Source organism: Myotis davidii, unplaced genomic scaffold, assembly GCF_000327345.1.
Source record: "Myotis davidii unplaced genomic scaffold, ASM32734v1 scaffold448, whole genome shotgun sequence".
In the NCBI taxonomy this organism is placed as follows: Eukaryota; Metazoa; Chordata; class Mammalia; order Chiroptera; family Vespertilionidae; genus Myotis; species Myotis davidii.
The window spans coordinates 666460-691088 of record NW_006383009.1 but is presented as its reverse complement, the minus strand read 5'-3'; the positions used below and the strand labels follow the sequence as shown (position 1 = coordinate 691088).

At 39.6% G+C, this 24629-nt stretch overlaps 1 protein-coding gene across 1 annotated transcript in view; it reads left to right on the top strand.

Annotated features, from left to right (window-relative positions):
- PIWIL2 (piwi-like RNA-mediated gene silencing 2) overlaps positions 1-24629 on the top strand; it is a 55199-nt gene that overhangs the window by 10327 nt on the left and 20243 nt on the right. The window contains 10 exon segments of the mRNA XM_006778291.2: positions 8545-8733; positions 9320-9404; positions 10076-10165; positions 11920-12060; positions 13316-13429; positions 14407-14595; positions 17533-17634; positions 18411-18527; positions 19294-19382; positions 20268-20373. Coding sequence (XP_006778354.1) covers positions 8545-8733; positions 9320-9404; positions 10076-10165; positions 11920-12060; positions 13316-13429; positions 14407-14595; positions 17533-17634; positions 18411-18527; positions 19294-19382; positions 20268-20373 — 1222 coding nt within the window.

Below are 24629 nucleotides of genomic sequence, written 5' to 3'. Positions count from 1 at the left end.
AAGTCTGATGGTTTTCAATTATTTGCTTAAAAAAATTGAATGGGTATCTGATTGAGTTGAAATATGATGGATCATAAAATTAATTTTAGATGGTAGATCACTATGTAAATTTTGTTGTGAAACTCAAAAAATGGGTCTATGGGTTGAGATTTCTAAAGAAAAACTGCTTAACATCCTTATATAATAAAAGGCTAATAAGTAAATTGACCGTAACGGCAGAACGACTGGAAATGACGGTCACTATGATGCGCACTGACCACCAGGGGGCAGACGCTCAATGCAGGAGCTGCCCCCTGGAGGTCAGTGAGCTCCTGTGGGAGCACACTGACCTCCAGGGGGCGCTCTGCTCAGCTACAAGCCAGGCTGACGGCTGCCAGTACAGCGGTGGTGGCAGGAACCTCTCCCACCTCAGCAGCGCTAAGGATGTCTAACTGCAGCTTAGGCCTGCCCCCGCTGGCAAGTGGACATCCCTTGAGGGCTCCTGGGCTGCCAGACGGTTGTCTGACTGCCAGGTTAGGCCCGATCCCCCAGGGAGTGGGCCTAAGCCAGCAGGTTGACATCCTCCAAGGGGTCACAGACTGTGAGAGGGCACAGGCTGGGCTAAGGGACCCCCCACCCCCTGTGAACAAATTTTTGTTCACTGGGCCTCCAGTAATTCATAATAGCCATTGTTCTGATTGGGTTTTAAATTGTAGAACTAATGAAGAATGTTGAATGGCAGTGCGCCATTCCATAAGTCCTGCCAAGATAGAGGGGGAATTGTATTTAAGTCTCTGGTTAAGAAGATTTGGCTTACTACACCCTAAGTTGTTGTTTAAGTGTGTTACTATAGCAAATATGTACAGTAGTAAGTATAGATGTGTATAATTTGTAATGGCTACATGAAGTGCATCTGTGATTCATTTTTTAGACTATGTACTTAGAATTAGTTCATGAAAAGGCTGAACTATTCAAAGGCTTTAAATTAATCTATAATAATAAGAGCATAATATGCTAATTAGACCAGACAGCCAAACGACCCTCCGGACATCATTCCAGACGTCCTTCTGGATGAAGCTGCGGTGGCTGGTTCTGAGGCAGAGGCAGTTAGGGGTGATCAGGCAGGCATGCACAGTGGTTAGGGATGATCAGACAGGCAGGCAAGAAGGGGCAATCAGGCAGGCAGGTGAGTGGTTAGAGGTGATCAGGCAGGTAAGCAGGCGAGCAGTTAGGGACGGGCAGGCAGGCAGAGTGTTTAGGGCCATTCAGGCTGGCAGGCGAGTGGTTGGGGCTATGAGGCAGGCAGGTGAGTGGTTAGGGGCGATGAGGCAGGCAGGCAGTCAGACATCCCCCAAGGGGTCCCAGTTTGCGAGAGGGTGCAGGCTGGGCTGAGGGGACCATGCATGAATTTCATGCACTGGGCCGCTACTATTTAACACATTGTGTACCACATGGAAATCTCTAAGACATACGCCAGGGACCACACAGTTTTGGGCAAACTGCACGTTATTTAAATCATCATAATGCACTTTAGGTGTTGTTTTTCAATAATTATAACATTTTTATTTACAAAAACAATTAAACAATTAAAGTTCCTAGTACTTTTTTAATGTATGGTACTGCGTAAAACATTTTCCTCTATGAAGATGGACCAAACAAAATTTACCTAAGTATCTAGATTCGCTTCTTTTTCCATGGGCGTGAAAAACGAGAATACCCGTGAGCGGTCCTTAACAGATGGCGCGCGAAACACGAGAAAACTCCTGAGCGGTACAAAATGTGTTAATATAACAAGATATTTAGGTATATATTGACAAATTACCCTCTAGAAGTTTTATCCATTCAGTTTATTTTCCCACCAGCTGTGTACAACTACTGGGTGTTATTAGGTTTATAAATCTCTGCTTTATCTGATAAATTTATTCATTCCTTTACTCAGCTTCAGTTGTGTACCAGAGTCTTGGGATATATCAGTTAACAAAACAAAGAAAGATCCTTTCCCATGGAAGTTATCGTGTAGTCATCTTAGATAAATAAATAATAAGCATGATAAGTAAGTTGTATAGTATACTAGAAGTGATGAGAGCCACTGAAGAAAGAACAGGTAGGACACAGGGTGAGATAGATGAGGAGTACCAGAGGCCTGGGTGGGGAGGGAGTGGAGCGCTGTAATTTTTAGAAGAGTAGTCAAGCTCGTTTGAGCCAACTCTTACAGGAGGTAAGAGAGTTAGCTGGGTGAATATATGGGTGAAAGGAATTTTGGCAAAAGGACAGCTGGGGTAAAGGCCTTAAAACAGAAGTATGCCTGGCTCGTTCCAGAAGAGGGAGGGAAGCCAAGGGCTAGACTAGAGCGTGGTCAGAATAATGGAAGGAGGGAGCAGATGGAGGAGTGACGACAGAGAGCTCTATAAGGCTAATGTAAAGATTTTAGCTTTTACCTGGAGTGAAATACAGGCCTTGTAGCCAAGCAGTGACATGGTGTGATTGAGTGTAAGGACAATAAACTAGTAGGATGGGGAAGAAGTGGGGAGACCAACCAGGAGGCTATTGTAACCCAGTGGAGGTGCTGAGAAGTGGTTTGCTTTTGGATATATTTTGAAAGTAGCGCTCAGTCAATTTCCTGACTGATGTGGGGTATAAAAGAGTTGTTGAGGATGGCTCAAACTTTTTTGGGTGAATTTGTAATGATTTATTCTATCTCTTTTTAACCACTGGGATCTCTGTCTCTTTCTCTCACATAGTACATCCAGCCCTAGTTTAATCCTAGCAATGTAGTAAGTGCTCAAGAGTACTAATAAGCTCTAGCCAGCATGCACAGTGGTTAGTGTTGAGCCACGCCCTGAAAGGTTCCCAGGTTCGATTTCGGTCAAGGGCATGTATGTGGGTTGCAGGTTCCCTGTCCCAGCTGGGGCTCCTGAGGGAGGCAACCCATTAGTGTGGGTCTCTCACATTGATGTTTCTCTCTGTCTCTCCTCTCTTCCCCTTCCCCCTCCCTTCTGCTCTCCCTGAAATCAATGGAAAAAATATCCTTCATTGAGGATTAATAACAATAAAAAAAGAATACTAGAAAAAATAGATATCTTGCCCTGGCTGACATGGCTAAATGGTTAGAGCATAATCCTGTGCACTGGAGGGTCATGGGTTTGATTCCCAGTCAAGAGCGCATACCTGGGTTGTAGGTTCGATCCTTGGCCCTGGTCCAGAGGGGCGGCTGATCGATGTTTCTCTCTCATCGATGTTTCTAACTCTCTCTCCCTTCCTCTCTGTAAAAAAATCAATAAAATATATATTTTTTAAAAACTCAATGGAAAAAATGTCCTCTAGTGACGATTAACAAAAAATAAAAAGTAGATGTCTTTAAAAATCACTACATCTTTCTTTGTTTTCTGCCTTCATTTTTCTTCTTAGAAAGGTCTACTTATCTTATGTTTTCCAATGTTAACCTGGAATTTATCTTGGTATGATATTAGGACAAGTATGATTGTCTTGGTACTATTAGACAATTTATTGAAAAATGTTTTCTTTAGATTTAAATCACTACCTTCATTATATTCTAAAATACTTGGGATTATTTCTGAAAACTTCATTTTGATCCAGTGGTTAAAACTAATGTGATATTGTTTTAATTATTGTAGCTTTATTAGGTTTTAATACTTGTCAAGGAATTCTGTTTTCAGAATTATTTTTTTAAATATTTTCTCATAATTTTATTAATGTTTTTATAGATTTTTAGAGAGAGAGAGAGAAAGAGAGAGGGATAGAAACAGCAATGAGAGAGAAACATCATTGATTTGCTGCCTCCTACACACCCCCTACTGGGGATCGACCCCACAACCCAGTCATGTGCCCTGACTGGGAATAAACCATGACCTCCTCGTTCATAGGTTGATGCTCAACCACTGAACCACACTGGCCAGCTGGTTTTACTTTTTTTTAAACTTTTAGTTTTGTAAAACTTTTAGTCATATTTTATTGTGACTATGCAAAAGCTGTACATATATATGTGTGTGTGTATATATATGTACACATATATGTGTGTGTGTGTGAACTATGTATTATATACTATGATTATTTTTGTTTTCTGCACAATCGTTTATCTTGGATATAAATATTATATTTCCATTTTCTAAGTATATAATTATATATATACTTATTACTAATGCAACTTCAAATTCTCCTCATTCTGCATTACAATGCTATTTATTTTGTCAATGTTATCTTCTCCCCCCCTCCCCAATCATATTTCTTAGATTGTCGAAATAAAATTAGATAAAGCTTTGAGCACCCGTTCTCCAAAATAGTAAGAAGTCCTATATCAGGCATCGTCCCATTATGTCACACACACGAACCCTGGGGTGTTTGACATCCTGGTCCTTAGTCCTCCTGCAGAGCTCAAGCACTTGGGCATAGAGTGGGTGGCCCCACTGTCAGGTGTAGAGCTCTGTGTTTTAGTCCTCCCTTGTACCCTTGCAACTGTTACAGATTTGGGGTTCTGCCACCTGTCTTCCCCTGTGCCCTTTATGTTCTTATAAACCACTGGAAACCACAAAAGAGCAGTTATCTTCCTGGAGGTCAGAAATGCAGTAATACAGAATATGTTCTCCAATCACATTAGAATAAGACTAGAAACCAGAAAGAAAAAGAGGAAATCTCCAAATATTTGGAAGTTAAACAGCACACTCTAAATAACCTAAAGAAAAAGCACAAGGGGAATCAGAAAATAACTTGAAAGGAAACAAAAGCTAGTATACCAAAAAATCAGGGACTATAGCTAATGCAGTGGTCAGAGGGAAATTTATAGCTTAAAATTATATGAGAAAGAAAGAACCCACACATTTATGACAAAGGGGTCAAGGTAAATCAATAAGAAAGGAGTAGTTCTGTGATCATTGGACATTCATATACAACAAAACGAACCTAGACTGTTATCTCATATCTTCCATAAAAGGTAACTCAAATGGATCACGAGCCTAAACGTAAGAGCTAAAACAATAAACCTCTCCATATTGTCTCACAGGACTTTGAGACTTTGTCTTTCTCTCTCTTGTGGATTGGATACCCTCTATTGATTTATCTTTATGTCTGTGATTATTTTTGCCATTTTCAAATCTGCTGACAGGCTCATTGTACCAGTTTTTCATTTTGGTTGTACTTTCAAATTCTATAATTTCTACTTGTTTTGCTTTTTAGTTTCTGTGACTTTATTAAGATTCCATATATGTTGATTCGTCATCATCATATTTTCCTTTAGTTATTTGAACTTATTTATAATTGCTGCTTTGATTTCTTTGTGTGTGAAGTTCAGTATCGAACCCTTCAGGATAAATTTTTACTGACTTTTTTCCCCCCATGATTATTGGTTACACTTTCCCATTTCGTTGCATATCTAGTAGTTTGTGATTGAAAATAAACATTTCAGATAATAAACTGTAGCAAGACTGGATTGTGTTTTATTTTTCTGAGTTTTAAATTCTAATTTGTTGCCCAGCCTGCGTGGCTCAGTGGTTGAGCGCTGACTTTCATTTAAAAACATAACTATAATGTCATTACTACATTTACATTTAAAATTTTTTTTTCATTTTTAATTTTTTATGATCATTATTACATTGCTATATTCATAGGTTTTTCCAGTACTAGATTGTCTTCATAACTCAAAACCAACACTGGCAAATTTTAGTTCTTTGGGATGAAAAATTACTTATTTGAAAGTAGTTGTTCTAAGAACCTTATGTATTTGTACTAACACGAAAGACTATCCAAAGGATATTGTTAAGTTAAAAATAAGTTACAAAACAAACCTGACCTGGTGGTTCAGTTGGCTGGAGTGTCATCCCATACACCCCCAAAAAAGGTGGTGGGCTCGAGTCCTGGTCAAGGCATATACCTAGGTTGTGGGTTCAATCCCTGGTCGGGATGCTTACTGGAAGCAACCAATAGATTTTTCTCACACTGATGTTTCCCGCCCCCCACCTTCCCCTTTCCTTTCTAAAAAAATCAATAAACATATTCTCCAGTATGCATATTTTAAAAAGGAGCAAAACAGCGTATCTGACATGATTATACATTTCTTTTTCCAATTACTAGTATTCACAATTTAAGGAAAGGAAAGTAGTTCTCTGTGAAGAATGGATTACAAACTATGTTCAGTTTCTATGTTTTATGATTGTGTTTTTATTTTTATTTTATATTATTTTTGTTTTATAATGAACATGTAACACCAACAAAATCATAGTAAAGATGAAAAAAAAAATAACAATCTATTAAGAAAATGGGCTAAAGATATTTTTATCAAAGAATGATTTAGAGGGTAAGTATGTGAAAAGACGTTTAACATTATTAGCCATTAGGGAAATGCAAGTTGTGCACACCTATTAGAGTAACTAAAATAAGATATAGTGGCCCTGACCGGTTTGGCTCAGTGGATAGAGCGTCGGCCTGCAGACTGAAGGATCCCAGTTTCGATTCCGGTCAAGGGCATGTACCTTGGTTGCAGGCACATCCCCAATAGGAGGTGTGCAAGAGGCAGCTGATCGATGTTTCTAACTCTCTATCCTTCTCCCTTCTTCTCTGTAAAAAAATCAATAAAATATATTTTTAAAAAAAAAACAGTGATGCAAACAATGACTGACAAAGTGATTAGGGAGGGAAAGTGCTCCTTGTATTCTATGAGTAGGATATAAAATGGTTCTGCCACTCCAGAGAATATTTTTGGCAGTTTCTTATAATATGAAGCATGTACTTAATGGAGTCACACACTCTGGCATTTCCCCCAGAGAAATGAAAATTTAGATTCACACAGATGATGGTACACAAATGTTCATAGCAGCATTATTTGGAATAGCAAAAAATGTAAATAAATGTAAATAACCAAAGCATCCTTCAACAAGTGATGGTTAAACAAACTCTGGTACCTCCATACAATGGAATACAGCTTAGCAATCAAAACAAATAAACTATCGCTACAATATCCTGGGTGGGTCTCATGGTCATTATGTGTAGTGAACAATGTCAGTCCCAAAGGTTGCATGATGTTCCATTATATAGCATTCTCAAAATGATAAAACTATACAGATAGAGAACAGTTAGAACAGTTTGTCGGTGCCAGGGGGCAGAGAAGGGGAAGGGATGTGACTGTAATGGGGTAACATGAAATAGTTGCTTTGTGTTGATATGGAACAGTTTCGTGACTGATTGTGGTAGTAGCTACATAAACGTATAAAGGAGATAAAATTGCATAGGACTATATACACAAATCAGTGTATGCAAAACAAAACAGCAAACACTGAATAAGGTCTATCAGCCTAGTTAACAATGTTGTACCAATTCCATATGTGAGGTTCTGTGTTTGAATTTTGCAACTTCCTTTGATGAACTAGAAAATAAAAGATTTTTTCATAGGAGGTAAATGAAACTAAATATGTTTCTCTCCTTTAGCGACCTGATCAGTTAATATATGTTGTGAATCTCAAAAAAAGGGGTTATAAGATGCAGAATGGACTCAACTTATTTGATTGTGGAACCTCATGACCTCTCAAGGGACTATTGTTCCTGAGGAATATACACACCCTGGTGATACTGGCCCACAGAAAAAAGTCCATTCTCTGCTCCTTGACTTACAAGGGAATTCATATTTGGACCCTGCCTGCCTGTAACCTACACTTAGCATCTTCTGTCCCTCTTTCACCTACTCACTCTCCCCTGTCGAAGATCCCTGATTGCCTCTACACACCACTGCCTCTGCCTGGAGTGTCACTCACACCTCTGTCCTGGTGGTTCTGCCTAGCACATTGCTCCCGCAGGTATCAGCTGCCTCTGTAAACTCTCCTGACTCCCTAGGCATATTCAGACATGCTTTCTGCAAATTTCCTGTGTGGCCTTGCTTAAGCACCATTAGAGAGATTACCGCAAGGGTACATGTGTTTATGGTGAGTCTTTTCATCTCTGCATCTTTAGCATCTTCACCAGATACTCTAGTTTCTTCCTTCAGCTAGAAGGACAAATATAGTTTAAGAAATGTTTTATTGTCCCTAATAATGATGATACATAAGAATGATTATTTTGATGTCTTAAGTATCTTATTTTAAGGCAGGGGTCGGGGACCTTTTTTTTTTGCCATGGGCCATTTGGATATTTATAACATCATTCACGGGCCATACAAAAGTATCAACTTAACAGTTCGCCTGCTGAATTTGGTCAAATATTTAATTAAATCACCCCTGATGCCTTGGTAGGGCCCGACCAAGTGATTTCTTGGGCCTTATACAGCCTGCAGGCTGGGCATTCCCCACCTGTTTTAAGAATACAGTGAATTTTATTCATTTGTAGTTGCTGTTTTTTAGTTGATTTTTATCCTTTCGCTATTTTTTGTTGATTGTTTTTATTTGTTTGTTTGTTTTTTTAATGTTAAAAGAGTTGAGTTCCTATCTCTTTAAAGAGACAACTGGAGCCTTTTGGTGCTATATAGCTGTGAGTGTACCTCTAAAGTACTTATTTGTATCACCAATCCCTTTCATATTGCTTTGTGTATACAAAAGTGATCCAAACGTCTTTTGTTTCTTTCCAAAGGCATGCCATGTATCAGCAGAACAAAGAAAACTTCCAGGATGAGTGCACCAAGCTTCTGGTTGGCAATATTGTCATAACCCGATACAACAACCGTACCTATCGGATTGATGATGTCGATTGGAATAAGACTCCAAAAGATAGCTTCACAATGTCTGATGGGAAGGAGATCACGTTCTTGGAATACTACAGGTAGAGAGAATAGACAGGGCGTGGTTGGGCGGGGGACATAGTCTGCCATTCTATAGCAGGATATTGAGTTCCATAGTGGCATACAATGGGATACTTTTAAAATAATTATATTGGTAATGCGCATAAGAATGAATTAACTCCTTTGCGGGACTCGACCTGAATAGGCAACCCTTACAGTTTTCATTCCTTTTAGTGCTTTTGGAAATTACTTCATAAATTAATCTCATGGATTTGGATTGTATTTCCTTTGCTGGTTTGGTTAGAAGTCTGCTTGGAGAGATTAAATGCAAGTCATTAATCATTCGACTATCATTTTGCCTTTCTAGTTGCCTAAGCCCTTTAACCTGATGCAGTTTTAAACAGTCTTTCCTTGACCATTAACCTGTTTCTCCTCTGTTTAATTGCAACAATAATTTGAACCTGCTTTTTCCAGTTATATAAGTACGCTATGATGAGTTTCCAATGGGCCCTTGACAAGGGTATTAGGCAAATTTGTACCTCAGTCCTGGTTTTAAGAGATTCAGATTATGTTGCTATAAGAGTAGTGATACTGCTTCTGAAATTTTTTCCTGCTTTTGTCCTGTAGCAAAAACTATGGAATTACAATTAAGGAAGAGGACCAGCCACTGTTGATCCACAGGCCCAGTGAGAGACAGAATAACCAAGGGATGGTGAGTGCGGGGTGTCCATCAGCAGCCGCTTTTGGCCTCTCCACAGCCCTAGGAGCCCAGTAGCAATGGTTACAGTGTGCTTGGGGAAAGCTGTTGCAGAGTTTTGTCTGTGTCTTCTTGCCACCTCCATAGGATTTGCATTTGAGATTTACATGAGAAGTTGAATATTCATATGAGCTAATTAGATTATGCAATCAGGAGAATTTGTTGCAAAAGAAGATTAAAACACTGGATTCATTAGGAAAGTTTTAGACATTTTAGAGGGCTGGGGCCAGAGCAAAGTGCCTTGACACCTGACTCTTCTGTTTTAAGTGTGAGTGCTGAAGGTTGACAGGCTAAGATAAGGTGGAGGCACCAGCTTGATAGAATGTGTTGTCTTGGCTTGTCTGGAAGCTCAAGAGGGTCAAAAAAAATTTTTTTTCTAGTTCTTGCTCTTCTTTTGACACCTTCAATATTTTTCCCTTTACCTAATACAATAGCTATGAGTATTGTGACTGAAGGTAAAAGGGTAAAGTACCTACAGTGTTTCACTGTCCTTTGGGGTTTTATATTCTTTAGTTTGCCAGTGAGAGCCCTGCAGGACCAGCACTGGGGATAGCATGTCCTGTACAGGCCAGAGAACAGGACCCTCTTTTCCTGCCTTACTTTCCCTCTCTGTCCTCTACTCACAGCTGCTGAAAGGTGAGATCCTGCTGCTGCCTGAGCTCTCCTTCATGACCGGAATCCCCGAGAGGATGAAGAAGGACTTCAGGGCCATGAAGGTGAGAAATGCCCGCTCTGCGTGGGAGACCCTTTCAGGAAAGATTGAGCTAGAACTGTGCTAGGCTTGAATCTCTACCTGGGCGGGTTCATTCTTCCAAGCTTCAGTTTTCCTCTCTGTAAAACATGATCCATCCGTCTCCCTTCTCACACACTGGACAAGCCAATCAGAACTTCCTTTTGAAGGTTATCAGAACAGTAGAGTGACCAGAAATAAGGTGAAAAGGAAACATAATTCACTCTTACCAAGCAGATAGATGACTACAGACTGGTCATTTGATCATAAATGAGATTCTTTGGGAGCACTACATTTTTTTAAAAACATTTCTATAAACCTTGAGTTTATTTGAAGGGATGGAGGAGATAATGTAGGAAATGGTCAGCAAGTCAGAGGATGAGGTAAAAGGACAAGTTTGTCTTGTGGGGCCTGGGAGTATCCTGGAAGTTTTAGGCTCAGTTTCTATAGGAAATAGGAGCAAAGATGAGTCCAGACTCTGAGTGCTTCACCTCCACACTCTGTGACTCCTGGGACTTCCCACACTTGAGATACTCCGCTGCTCCCTTTGCCAATCCATGTCTGTCTTATCCTGGGACCTTGTTTTTCTCAGATGCCACATCTATTTTTAGTAACATCATAAAGCAGCGGTTCTCAACCTGTGGGTCGCGACCCCTTTGGTGGTCGAACGACCCTTTCACGGGGGTCGCCTAAGACCATCCTGCATATCAGATATTTACATTACAATTCATAACAGTAGCAACATTACAGTTATGAAATAGCAACAAAAATAATTTTATGGTTGGGTCACAACATGAGGAACTGTATTTAAAGGTCCAGAAGGTTGAGAACCACTGTCATAAAGTATCTGAAGTGATGCTTAAATTCATGTAGGAGTTTCTTTTTTGTTTACCTTCTGATACTTGTGCTTTTAATATGTGGGTCAAGGTTCCTTCCTTACAACTCCCAGTTACCTAATGACTTTATAATCACAAAGCTATCTATATAGTTCCATAGACTTACTGACCCTGACTGCCTCCCAGGGAACAACAGCTGTATAATTTATAAGTCTCAGAAGAATAAAGAACGAACTCACGTATGTGATTCAGAATCTTCATACACATTTGTTAGATATTCATTCAACAATAAATATTTAGAAAGCAACTACCCTGAACTAACCTCTTAACAACAAAAAAAAATGTTGACATTGAAGGGCTGGTCTTTCATTTTGTTACGTTGAGCTGCGTGCCTGGCACAGAGCATTTTCCCCCAAATGTTAAATAGGTAAAATCAAGCCCCTTTGCTCCTATTTCATAGAATCTTTTAGGAATCTTAAATTCAGAACATAGCTTTAAAAAAGAGATAAGACTTAGATGCCATGAGGGAGAAAGAAACAATAACATTTAAAATTCTTTTATGATTTAAATATTTAATCTTATACTTTATTGACATTCCTGAGAGTATTTATTAAAAAGTCCTTAAAAATATTTGAAAATTTCTACAGATTTCAATGTGAAGCAGGTTTCTTGGGGACACGTTTAAGACTCCGGGCAAGGGCATGTGCCTGGGTTGTAAGAACATCCCCAGTAGGAGATGTGCAGGAGGCAGCTGATAAAAAGTCCTTAAAAATATTTGAAAATTTCTACAGATTTCAATGTGAAGCAGGTTTCTTATGGAAACATTTAAGACTCATTGGGATTTATTTAACCTCATATTGAAGAAAGTAATACAACTAATTATATCCATTTTAATTTTATTTAGGATTTGACCCAGCAGATCAACCTGAGCCCCAAACAGCACCATAAAGCTTTGAAATGCTTGATACAGAGAATTTCAAAGAATGAGACAGCCAATAATGAACTAACACGTTGGGGACTCTATCTGCAGGATGATGTACATAAGGTAACCCAGAAGATGTGACAGGGTAGGAAAATAAGGATTTCAGAACTTTGTGAGACTAAGTGATAACTTCCTGTCTTATCTTTATTTTGGAGCTCTTGCTGTTAATTTCTAGTCAGTTAGGTAGCAAAGGAATATTGACTTAAATTTTATCTAATTTTCAGTTTTCCAGTCCAAATTACTTTCATAAGCATAAATGAGTCTGGTTCTTTACACCCTTGCTAATAGTAGTATTGTTATTCATTGTGTTCAAAGTTAATTTTTTTAATCATAGATAAAATACATTCTTAAAAAAAAGTAAACAGTAAAGGTTATACGAATTAAAAATCCCCCATAATTACACTTCCCTAGAGATAATCACTACTGAGTGTGGGCTCGTTCAATTTTCTATGATGTGTATCTTGCACTTTATTTTTTTTGTTTTTGCAAAAACAGGATTATATTACATGTAGTTAAAAAGTGATTTTAAGGTTGCAAAATAGTCCATCATACTGATATGTCATCAACCTAGTTATCTTCCTATTTAGGGATATTTAGGTGAAACTGATTTGTTATTCTTCACTTTAATTTGTTCTTTCATTATGTTTATGCCTTTTCCTTTCAGCTTTTTCTTTGTATAAAGTAGAATAGTAGATTATGTTCATCATTTTTAAGAAACTTTACCTTTAATTTTTCTTTTTTTAAAATATATTTTTATTGATTTCAGAAAGGGAGAGAGAGATAGAAACATCAATGATGAGAGAGAATCATTGATTGGCTGCCTCCTGCATGACCCACACTAGGGATCAAGCCTGCAACCTGGGCATGTGCCCTGACTGGGAATCGAACCCGTGACCTTCTGGTTCATAAGTCACTCAACCACTGAGCCATGCTGGCTGGGCTTTACCTTTAATTTTCTACTTTCAATTTTCCCCTTAAAATATATTTTAATATTCTCCTGTGCACTTTAAAATTATAGTAGTTTTGCATGCATACTCTGCTTCTAAAAATATAATGTTTTCTAATCCCTTTATTAGGAAACCATGTTGGAAGCTTCAATAACTAAAGAGGAGTGCCTGTAAAAATTTTACCTGCATATGTCCAGGGTTTTTATTGACATGGACTCCCACTGTTAGCAGTTTCATTTTTCTGCCATTTCCAGAAGTTGTAACGGGCAAGTTTATGTTGTGGAGCTGACCAGACCCCAGAGAGAATAATGTGTTTTCCTAAATAGTGTTTGCAGATGGCTCATGTCTTAGGTACTTTCTTTTCTGTTTAGATTGAAGGACGTGTTCTGCCAATGGAAAGAATTAACTTAAGAAATACTTCATTTATCACATCTCAGGAAGTAAACTGGATTAAGGAAATAACCAGAGACCTTCCCATCTTGACTGTGAGTGATTTTCAGGGTGGTAAAGAGAAGACCAGTATTCCTAAAATGGTGGAAATTAGGAAGGAGGAATGGTTTAGTGTCCTCTTTTTGAGAGAAAGTTTCAGCTGAATTCCCATTCTTAATTATCTACTAAACAGAGTCCTTCAAAGAGAGTAAGCTATTTTGTTAGATGAGTTGTTGGAAGTAAGCCCTTTGTTTTATCATGGATTTCGGAAAAGAAAATAAATTGCATATAGCACCAGCCTACCACTCACTCTTCCTTTCTTCCCTCCCCCTCTTTTTCCCTGGGGGTTCCTGGAAGGTGTTTTCATTTGTGAAATAAGCAAAATTTAAAGTTTCCTACTAAGATAACCAAAGAACAAAATGGTATATAATTATTTTGAAATGTTTCCGCTAACTTGGTCTTTATAGCCACACAAAAAGTACACATCTGTTTCTAAAACTTTTCATTGAAATATAATATATTTAAAGAAAAAACTACACTTTCAAGTGTATAGCTGATGAATTTTCACAAATTAAATAGGCCTGAATGATCCACACCAAGGGTTAAGAAACACAACTTTACCAGTGCCCTGAAGCACCCATCCATGCTCCTAGTTACTATCTACCTCTCACCTTACACACTCCAAGAATAGCCACTACCCTGGCTTCTCACAACATAGATTTGTTTCAGCTGTTTGAAATCATACAGTAAACATTCTTGTATGTCCAGCTTTATTTCTTCAACCTTGTATTAGTGAGTTTTACCCTATTATTAGGTATGGTTGTAGAGCTACAATTCTCATTGCTGTATATTATAGTATTCTATGCCCCAATTTACTTATCACACACATCTGTGTTAGTAATAGGAAGTAGGTAAGGCAGGACTCAAACTGAGAGAGTAAAAAGCAATTTATTTTCTAATAACATTTTCGAGATACGAGTCTGGAGTGTTCAAGTTATGGGAAGTACTAAAAGCAGCTTGTGGTTCTTCCTAGGTCCCCATGCATTTCTGGGCACTCTTTTACCCAAAGAGAGCAATGGACCAGGCCCAAGAACTGGTTAACATGTTAGAGAAGGTAGCTGGCCCCATTGGCATGCGCATGAGCCCTCCAGCCTGGGTTGAACTAAAGGACGATCGAATAGAGACCTATGTCAGAACCATTCAATCCATGTTGAGAGCTGAGGTAATAAATTAATTTAATTTGAGTAGATTTATAGAATGAATGTTCTAAAAACACTTTGAATACTTGATTTTAAATAACCTGGGTTATCAATTAGCTGTTGATGCTGTTCAGAAACCTGTGTCTTATTTATCTGCACATGAAATACTGAACTAAGAAAATAGTCTTGCCCTGACTGGTGTGGCTCAGTTGGTTGGATGTTGTCCCGTGCACCAAAAGGTTGCTGGTTTGAGTGTGGGTTTGACCCCCGGTAAGGGGCATGCAGGAGGCAGCTGATCCATGTTTTGCTTTAACATCTATGTTTCTCTCCCTCTCCCTTTCTCTCTAAAAAGAAAAAAAAAAAATCAGTAAAAAAAGAAAGAAAGAAGAGAAAATAGCTTTTATGTCCTTCAGTTAATTTTGCTTTTCTTATTTTATGTTGGCACTCTCACTCACTCTAGTGTTCTGTTCATCACATAGTTGACTCAGAGTAGCTGACTTAACTTTAGTTCGTTATCTATATAGAACATGTCGTGCTCAGAAAGCAACTTCTTGGCCCAGGTGCCATCTTGCACGATTCAATACTGAGCTGTTCCAGTCTGGTCTGGCTCTAGCGTCAAATTGCTCTGGTGATGAACTTGGCAGATGGCCCATTAGCTCCATGCTGATAGTGGATCAGGATCACTGGAGCTGAGCAGGTCATAGTCCTCCCATCTCAGTAGTTCAGGCCTGCAGCTCTTATCTGTATGTACATAAAACGAAGAATATCAAGGAGGAAACAAAAGCAGAGGAAAGATTTTGGCAGTAATTAGTCCTTAAAGATCGGTTCTTGTGGGATTAATACCAGAATTATATTAATTTCCTCCTGACTTTCCATGCCTATGTACTCTGCTGTGGCCTCCCTCCCTCCAGGCCTGGTGATTGATAAAGTCTGCTCTGCTTTAAAAACAACAACAACAAAAAACCCCACCTCAGTTTAGTACATCAACTCCCTCATTTCACAACTTCTCGTATTCTCTTCCTGAGTGTGTATTGCCAACAGCTTTCATGCAGCATGGATCTGCGTTTCATTCATAGTGTTTACCTGATTTAACTCATAATGGTCTTACTGTCTCTCTGTAATCTTTATGGCATTCTGTTTTTTTATTCTCTTCGTTAGAGGTCACAAACTCAGATGTCTACTGGAGCCAGATGAGTAACACAGATGAGTGGAGTGGGCCAGGATGGGACTGTAATGAACCAAAAAGAGTAAACCCCATAACTGCAGATAAAAAAAAAAGCCCAGCATTGTCAAATTGATCTTTAATTTGTTTTTAGTAGAAGCCAAAAATCTAGATTTGCATATGTGTGGATCTCCCTATGTTTAAATGTGAATAACATGAAAACTTACAAATCATTATAAGGACTGAAAAACTACATCTATTGGCTAGATCAGGGGTGGGCAAACTTTTTGACTCGAGGATCACAATGGGTTCTTAAACTGGACCGGAGGGCCGGAACAAAAGCATGGATGGAGTGTTTGTGTGAACTAATATAAATTCAAAGTAAACATCATTACATAAAAGGGTACGGTCTTTTTTTTTTAGTTTTATTAATTTCAAACGGGCCGGATCCGGCCCGTCGGCCGTAGTTTGCCCACGGCTGGGCTAGATTCTGCCCATAGGCTCCCTATGTGCAGCCTGTGTTCTACATGACTTTGGAAGTTCTTTGATGTGATGGCTAGAACGTCCTCTGAGAAGTCTTTTTTTAAAAAAATATATATTTTATTGATATTTTACAGAGAGGAAGGGAGAGGGATAGAGTTAGAAACATCGATGAGAAACATTGATCAGCCACCTCTTGCACACCCCCCATTGGGGATGTGACCGCAACCAAAGTACATGCCCTTGACTGGAATTGGACCTGGGGCCCACTCCGCAGGCTGACGCTCTATCCACTGAGCCAAACCAGTTAGGGCGAGAAGTCTTAATCTAACACGAATCTTGATTTGGAATAGAATAGTATTGATTCACCATTTATAGCCATTTCTGCTATAAAAGATTGGCAAATTTATTTCACTGGAGTGCTACTTTTCTTTATTCAGACTTCGAAAGATCCTCTGCGTTTTTTAAAATATACTTTTATTGATTTGAGAGAGAAAGCGAGAGGGGAGAGAGATAGAAACATCAATGATGAGAGATAATCATCGATTGGTTGCCTCTTGCATACCCCCTACTGGAGATCGAGCCTGCAATCAGGGCATATGCCCTGACTGGGAATCGAACCAAGACCTTCTGGTTCCTATGTCCATGCTCAACCACTGAGCCACGCCATCTGGGCAAAAGATCCTCTGTTTTAAATACTGGATCTCTAAAGCAGTGAGGAATAGAGGGTGCTGATTGGAGATGTGCTGCTGGTAAAATCATTCTCTCTCCTAACAAGAGAGAGAGAGAGAGAGAGAGAGAGAGAGAGAGAGAGAGAGCGCGAGCAAGTGAGTGCTACTTATGGGTTTGGCAGTAGCTTCATTTCCATCTGCATTTGGCCCTGAATTGTTTCTTGTGGTATTGCATTCCATGTGTTCTCAGTTAAAGCTCTGTGGTATGAATGTAATACTAGTAAAGTGCTTAGTTTACTAAAGAAAGTGGTAAACATATTACAGAGAATTGAAAATAGCAAATTATAAGTAATCCTTGCATGTATTCAAGTCTGGTCCTTTTCTAGGCATCTTAAGTCTCCTAATAAATAAATGAGGTAATCAGCTTTTGATAATTTTTGGTAACATATTACATGTTTATGCAAAGAACCCCTGGACCCAACATTCGGGTTCAAGGACCCATTTCTGTTGTAGAATGTCCACCATCCTTGTTTCAGTCCCCTCTCTACCTTAAAGGTGCCTTGGCCTTGCAGACTCTCAAACTGCCTCTGACTGGAGCCCTGTCAAAGTTCCCAAGCCAAACTTAACATATACTTTATCTCCTCAAGGGGAAGATACAGATGGTTGTGTGCATCATCATGGGCACACGTGATGATCTCTATGGGGCCATTAAAAAGCTGTGCTGTGTGCAAGCTCCAGTGCCTTCACAGGTGAGTGGGAGCTGGGCGGGTGGCAGAGATGGAAACAAGCTTCCCTTGAGGCTTGGAAAAAAGGGATACATACATGTGTGTACAAAAAGACTTAAAGCAACTATTAGAAGGTAGCATGTGAATGCCCTCCTACAAAGCCTGCCCTTCATTAGAGTAACCTGGAGAATAGCAGATGCTCTTCATAAATGTTGCTTTCATATTCCCAATGAGTGCTTTTGCTTGTGTCAAGGGTGAGTCTCCAGGTGCTTTCACATGATTGGGTTCTGAGAGTACAGGCTTCACTCAAAGAGGGGAAAGCTGCCTTGGCCAGTGTGGTTCAGTGGGTTGATGCACTGTTCCATGCACTGAAAGGTGGTCAGTTCAATTCCCAGTCAGGGCACATACCTAGGTTGTGGGTTCCATCCCCAGTGGGGGCACATATGGGAGGCAACCAATCAGTGTCTCTCTCATAGATCGATATTTCTCTCTCTCTCTGCCCCTCCCCCTCTCTCTAAAACCAGTAAAACATATCCTTGAGTGAGGATTTTTTAAAAAAGAGGGAAAAGCTGTTCTCCCACGGAGATTGAAAAAAAAATTTTACTCTGCATGAGATCTTTTGAAAGATGTGTGTGTGTGTGTGTGTGTGTGTGTGTGTGTGCGCGCGCGCGCGCGCCTGCCAAGAAACTCTAAAATTAGAACTATTAATACAAAGTGTTTTAGACTTTGAATTATTTACATTTTCTGAGAGGTTGATAGTGTTCTCTTTCCCCATACTTTTTTTGGACCCTTTTTTGTAGGTCATCAATGTCCGAACTATTGGTCAGCCCACCAAGCTTCGGAGTGTGGCCCAGAAAATTTTACTGCAGATTAACTGTAAATTGGGTGGTGAGCTCTGGGGAGTAGATATTCCTCTGGTGAGTGATGCTGATATATATCTTCATTCAGTTCAACCTGCCTAGCTATTTTTCTCATAGAGTTAGCCCTGCTTTCAGTGCTTAGTGGTCTGAATGGTTCATTGCCTCTTTTTGTATAGCCCATGAGCTAAGAATGGTTTTTGCAGTTTTTAATGGTGAAACAAAAATAAGGCTAATATTTTCTGACACATGAAAATTATGTGAAGTTTTCCCTAGCTGATTTGACTCAGTGGATAGAGCGTCGGCCTGCAGACCAAAGGGTTGGGTTTGATTCCGGTCAAGGGCACGTACATTGTTGCAGGCTCCTCCCTTGCCTGGGCCCTAATCAGGGCTCGTGCAGGTGACAACCAATCGATGTGTTTCTCTCACATCGATATTTCTCCCTGTCTTTCACTCTCTCTAAAAAATCAATGGAAAAATATCCTTGGGTGAGGATTAAAAAATAAAATTATGTGAAGTTCAGTTGTCAGCATTCTTAAATACACTGTTATTGGAACATATCATATTTCTTTACATATTATCTGTGACTTCTGTCATGCTGTGATGGCAGAATTGAATAGTTCCTTCAGAGACCATGTGGCTCACAAAGCCTAAGACATTCATTCACTCTGTAGCCGTTTACAGAAAACATTTGCTGATTCCTGGTCTTTCTCTTCATTTCCCAGAATTTATTTTCATATGTTGCTTTAAGGTTCAAATAATAATTAAATATGGGTTGAATGGATCACTTGGGGTTTTTTGATTAGTTTTTTGTTTTCTAACACAGAAACAGTTAATGGTAGTCGGGATGGATGTTTACCATGATCCCGGCAAAGGAATGCGCTCCGTGGTTGGCTTCGTGGCAAGCATCAACCTGTAAGTACTCTTCATTGTGCCATTTCGTTTGGTTGTATCATTTTGATACCTAATCTTATTATAAATACAGCAAATGTTTTTTTAGTATTTTATATTATAGTAAAGTATATTGTCTTTTACTTAATACATAAAAGTACAGTCAAGCCCTTCCTCCTCTATCTTCCTGTGAAATTAGTTTACACAGTCTATTTACCAAACTTGTCATATGTGTAAGTTTGTTTCCTGGCTACAGCATCTCCTTCAGAATGAGGACTGTGTCTTATCGGAGATTATCTTTTAACTCCAGAAATGAGGGGAGTTTTTATTTATTTTTTTTGATTGTAAAAATAAGGCATGGTTGTGCAAATATCTGTAGAAATTTGGAAAGTGAGTTTTTCATGGTTCATCTTCTTTCAACCATTACCTAAGGTTTGATGTATATATACTTTCATATTCTCTTCTATGCATATACTAACTAACACACATAGGTGCTGTATATATGTATATACAAATGGCATAATACTATGTGTACTCTTCCTCAGCTTGATATTTGTACTTAAACTGTGTATCTTGGACAGTGTCCCATCAATAAAAGTAAGTTCTCTTTAACTGTTGTATGGAGTTTATTTATTGTATGCCACAGCACTATTTACTTAACTAGTTCTCAGTTGATGGATATCTATGTTGTCTCACTTTTTCAACTGGCAGCAGTTTTGTAGCAAATATTCACAATTATACCTATATTTTCCCTCACATCACTTTGTGTTTTTACATGTAACATAAATGCATTTACTACTTGGTGTTGGATTGGTGCGTTGAAGCCTGTGTGGGCTATCATTCAGCCTGTGGGCCTTCCTCTGTGAGTGTGTTTATCCTCTTCTCTTTTTCTTACTGCCTCCATCCTAGCACCCTCACAAAATGGTATTCGAGAGTAGTATTCCAGATGCCTCATCAAGAGATTGTGGATAGCCTGAAGCTGTGCCTCGTGGGCTCCTTAAAAAAGTTTTATGAGGTGAGGAGAATGTCAGTTCTAAAGTTTCGGGATTTTGAAGGACTGCCTACCTGAGCATTTTAAGAGGAGGTCTGACTTAGTAGAAGGGAATCCCACATTGAAGGTGAGTCTCTTGAACAGACTGAAGAGTTAGTCATGCTGAACAGGTAGCTTAACAGGACTGCCTTCAGGCTGCTGCTTGTACACAGCAGCTTAAAGAGCTAAATCTCTGAATTGGTTTGGTAAGTAATGATTATTTCCCAGGTTGTCAGCCCGAAGCCTATAGACATCAACTTCATGCCCTTATCAGGGAAACAGAGTAAATATCAGCAATAAAGTAGTATATGACTTTACTCAGCTTTATGGCTGTCATTAGGCGCTGCTGGCTCTTTTCATTTTGGTTCAAGACAAATGCCTCCCTCTAAATCACCCCTAGAACTCAAAGGAATGCTAACCATGGAGAATTGCTATCATTAAGCTGATATAGGGTCATGGAAATGAACAAGCAAAATACTGGGTTTTTCCTTGGCCAATACATCAAAGGAAGCATTGATAAAGTAACTTTCATTTGCTAAGGTCAGAGTTAGCCCTTTGTATGAAGATTAACCAGCAAGAAATTTAAAATTTTCATGTGATTAAAGTCAGTCTCTAGAACTCTACCTAGGTTTTTTTTAGAGTAACATTTCTTATGGTGTCCCTCAAACAGTTTGATACTGTTTTAGGATTGAGTGGAGGTTATGTAGAAAATAAGTTGAATTTTTGTCTCTAAGGAGGTCCATGTGATATGTCACTTTGCCACCAGGTTCTACCACACTTTCCTTTTTCTTGTGTGATTGCTTTTCCTTCAAAGTTCTGTCTGTCTTGTAGGCCCATGCTTGAAAGTTACTTCTGTTCCGCCTTTCCCTTTGCCCCCCACTGCTCCAGCCCTTAGCTAGACTTATATCTTTATATGTTTCTCTCCCAAGGCCCTTAGTTTATATTCTGTGTAGTAATTAGCACATCCTGCCTTATATTAATTACTTGGATCCTTATGTAACTTTCCCTCTGGGTTGTAAATTACTTGAGCACTGTTTGGTTTTTGATGGCTATGTTACAAATTACTGTAAAACTTAGTGACATGCAGTGAGCATTTATGGCATTCATGGTCAGGCAGTTGGACAGGGCCTAGTGGGCTCCAGTCCCTCTCCATGTGGGCCTCCTCCTGTGGTCTTTCCACATCTGCTAATTTGGACTTATTTAGCCGAATATCTGGGTTCAAGCCATGAGTGTTCCAAGAAACTGAAAGAACAGGTGCAAGTCATGTCGCCTTTTATACCTCAACCTGGAAAGTCATGCAGTATCAGTTCCACTGCATTCTATTTGTTGAGTAGTTTCATTCTGAATATTACTAACATTTGGAGACCCAGCAAACCTCAGTTTTGCCAGAGAAGGTGAAAATACCATCAGACCCTTAGGAACTCTAACATAAATATTTTAAAATACTAGAGGCCCAGTGCACAAAATTCATGCATGGAGTGAAGAGGAGGGGTCCCTTACCTGGCCTGCACCCTCTCCAATCCAGGACCCCTTAGGGGATGTCCAACTGTGGGATCGGGCCTAAAACAGCAGTCGGACATCCCTCTCGCAATCCAGGACCACTGGCTCCTAACTGCTCCTCTGCCTGCCTGATTGCCCCTAACTGCCTCTGCCTGCCTGCCTGATCACCCCTGACCTCTCTGCCTGCCTGGCTGATCACCCCTAACTGCCTCTGCTTCCCTACCTGATCGCCCTTACCTGCTCCCCTACTGGCCTGATTGCCCCTGACTTTTCCCCTGCCTGCCTGATCACTCCTAACGTCCTCTGCCTGCCAGCCCGGTCGCCCCTAACTGCCCTCCCCTGCTGGCCCAGTTGCCCCTAACTGCCTCTGCCTTGCCCCCGCCACCATGGATTTGTCCGGAAGGATGTCTGGAAGATGTCCAGTCTAATTAGCATATTACCCTTTTATTAGTATAGATAATTTCCTGTTTAGAGATTGTTGTGGGTTGAATTGTGCCCCCACCCCAAAAGATGTTGAAGTCATACCAGTGAATGTAACCTTATTTGGAATTAGGGTCGTTACAGATGATCCAATTAAGATGAGGTCATTAGAGAGGGCCCTAATCCATATGACTGTGTTCTTATGAAGAGAGATTTTGACACAGAGACAAACACACATAGAATAAAGACAATGTGAGGCACAGCGAGATCACAGTCTACAAGCTAAGGAACACCTGTGGCAACCAGGAGCTAGGAGGGAGTCTGAAAAGACTCTCACAAGCTTCAGAAGGAACCAACCCTACCAACGCCTTGAGTTTGGACTTCTAACCTCCAGGCCTGGGTGATGGTACATTTCTTTGTTTAAGCCACCCAGTTAGTGGTACTTCATTACAGCAGCTCTAGCAAATGAGTACATGCCCAGCTTCTGACACCTGCAGTTGTAGTCCTGATCCGAGAACCACTGCATCAGGTAGGAGAGAGTGTTATACTCATGTGGAGAAAAACAATGAAAAGTATCGTGGGTTTTTTGCTAGTTTTTTGTTTTTTTATGTGTCTTTTTTTTTTTTTTAATGCCAGTGGAGGAAAGACCATCTGGGGGCAAGATCTGGAGCCAGTTTGGTCTGTTGGTAGGCACCCAGGGCTTTCCACCCTAGTGACCTGGATCTGGCAGTAAATTGTTCTTCCAGTTTGTTCGGCTATCTCAGTTTCCCCATTCCACTTGCCAAGGAATATTCCTAGCTTTTTGCTATTCTGCCTCATACTTTTCTCTCATCATTATTCTTGAATTTCTTAAACTTTTTTTTTCTTTTTTCTTAACCTTTAGAACATAGTGATTTTTGTTTTGAAGAAAAACTATGGAATTTTTTCTATTTGCTCTTCTAGATCTCCTCTTAACCTCTTCTCACCCTGCTCTGTGACTGGAAGGTTGGTCCATACTGACTATATCATTGGCTTTCTTGCCTGGCTTCTGGTTGGTTTAGCTAGTGAAAGACATTTTCAAAGGACTAGAAAAGTTATTGTTATGTCTGCATTCTTCCCACCCCATCCCCTTCTCTAGAATCCATAGAGAAGGGGAAAATATCTAACAAGACTTTCCTTGACCCCACTCATGTTGCGTGTGAGTACACACTCATGGAGGGAATAATGAAAAGATTAACAAAAATTAAGTAAATAAATACATTAAATAAAATAGTTGGTTTAGAGTACTTGTCTAGTAAAACTAACATTGGTGACAATTTTTTTTTCACGTGTATGGACTATACTTTGTTGGCGTGCCTCAAAAATTTTTATTGGAAACTGGACATTTTTAGTATAATGTGGCAACTCTGTAAATTATATCTCCACTCCCAAGGATTGTTGTTAGTCTTATTTGTTTGTTGAATTTCTTGGCCTGATTCTGTGATCTCTGTAGTCTGAACTGTGCATAGCCACTGAAATCTCCCTGTGCTTAACCTTATTCAGCTAATGACTACACAAGTATTTCTTTAAATGCCTTGAACTTGTTCTGCCCCCTCTAGGGACTGGTAGATTATTTTCACATTAACATAGTAGTGAAGCTGCAGTGTGTAAAAACTACTTCAAAGAAAAGGGGATGTACATAGAACAAGTTTAAACACCTCAAAATCATTGTTCTTACCAAGACTCAGCCATTTTTATTGAATAAGTGCTCTTCAAATTGTTTCAAGCCTCCAATTAGTATCAGTAGTTATAAAAAAGTGGATTTTGACCATTTTTTGCAGTGTACTTCTTGCTTTAATGGAGGAACTGATTTTTGGAAGTTCTTTTCCATTCAAGAAGTTTTTTTCTGAGGTGTGTTTTCATAATATTGCTGTTTTTGAGGTGGACAGTGATCAGAGTTTAGAACCCACTTAGGGTAGATGGCCCTAGAAAACCTCCATCATCTTTGTTTGGGGTACCAAAGGGCTACATCTGAGGAATAAGGGTGACTGAGAGGTATATAAGTTCTTAGAGCAACTGCAGCTCATTCTTGAATTTTTTCAGCCCATAAAATCAGATAGGCTAACCCAGAGTGCTAGTGTTCCAAAGTTTCTCATTCTCCAGACACCTTAAATCTCCTCTGTATAAAAAACATCATTCTAAACCAGCCGTGGGCAAACTACGGCCTGCAGGCCGGATCTAGCCCATTTGAAATGAATAAAACTATTGAAAAAAAAAGACCGTACCCTTTTATGTAATGATGTTTACTTTGAATTTATATTAGTTCACACAAACACTCCATCCATGCTTTTGTTCCGGCCCTC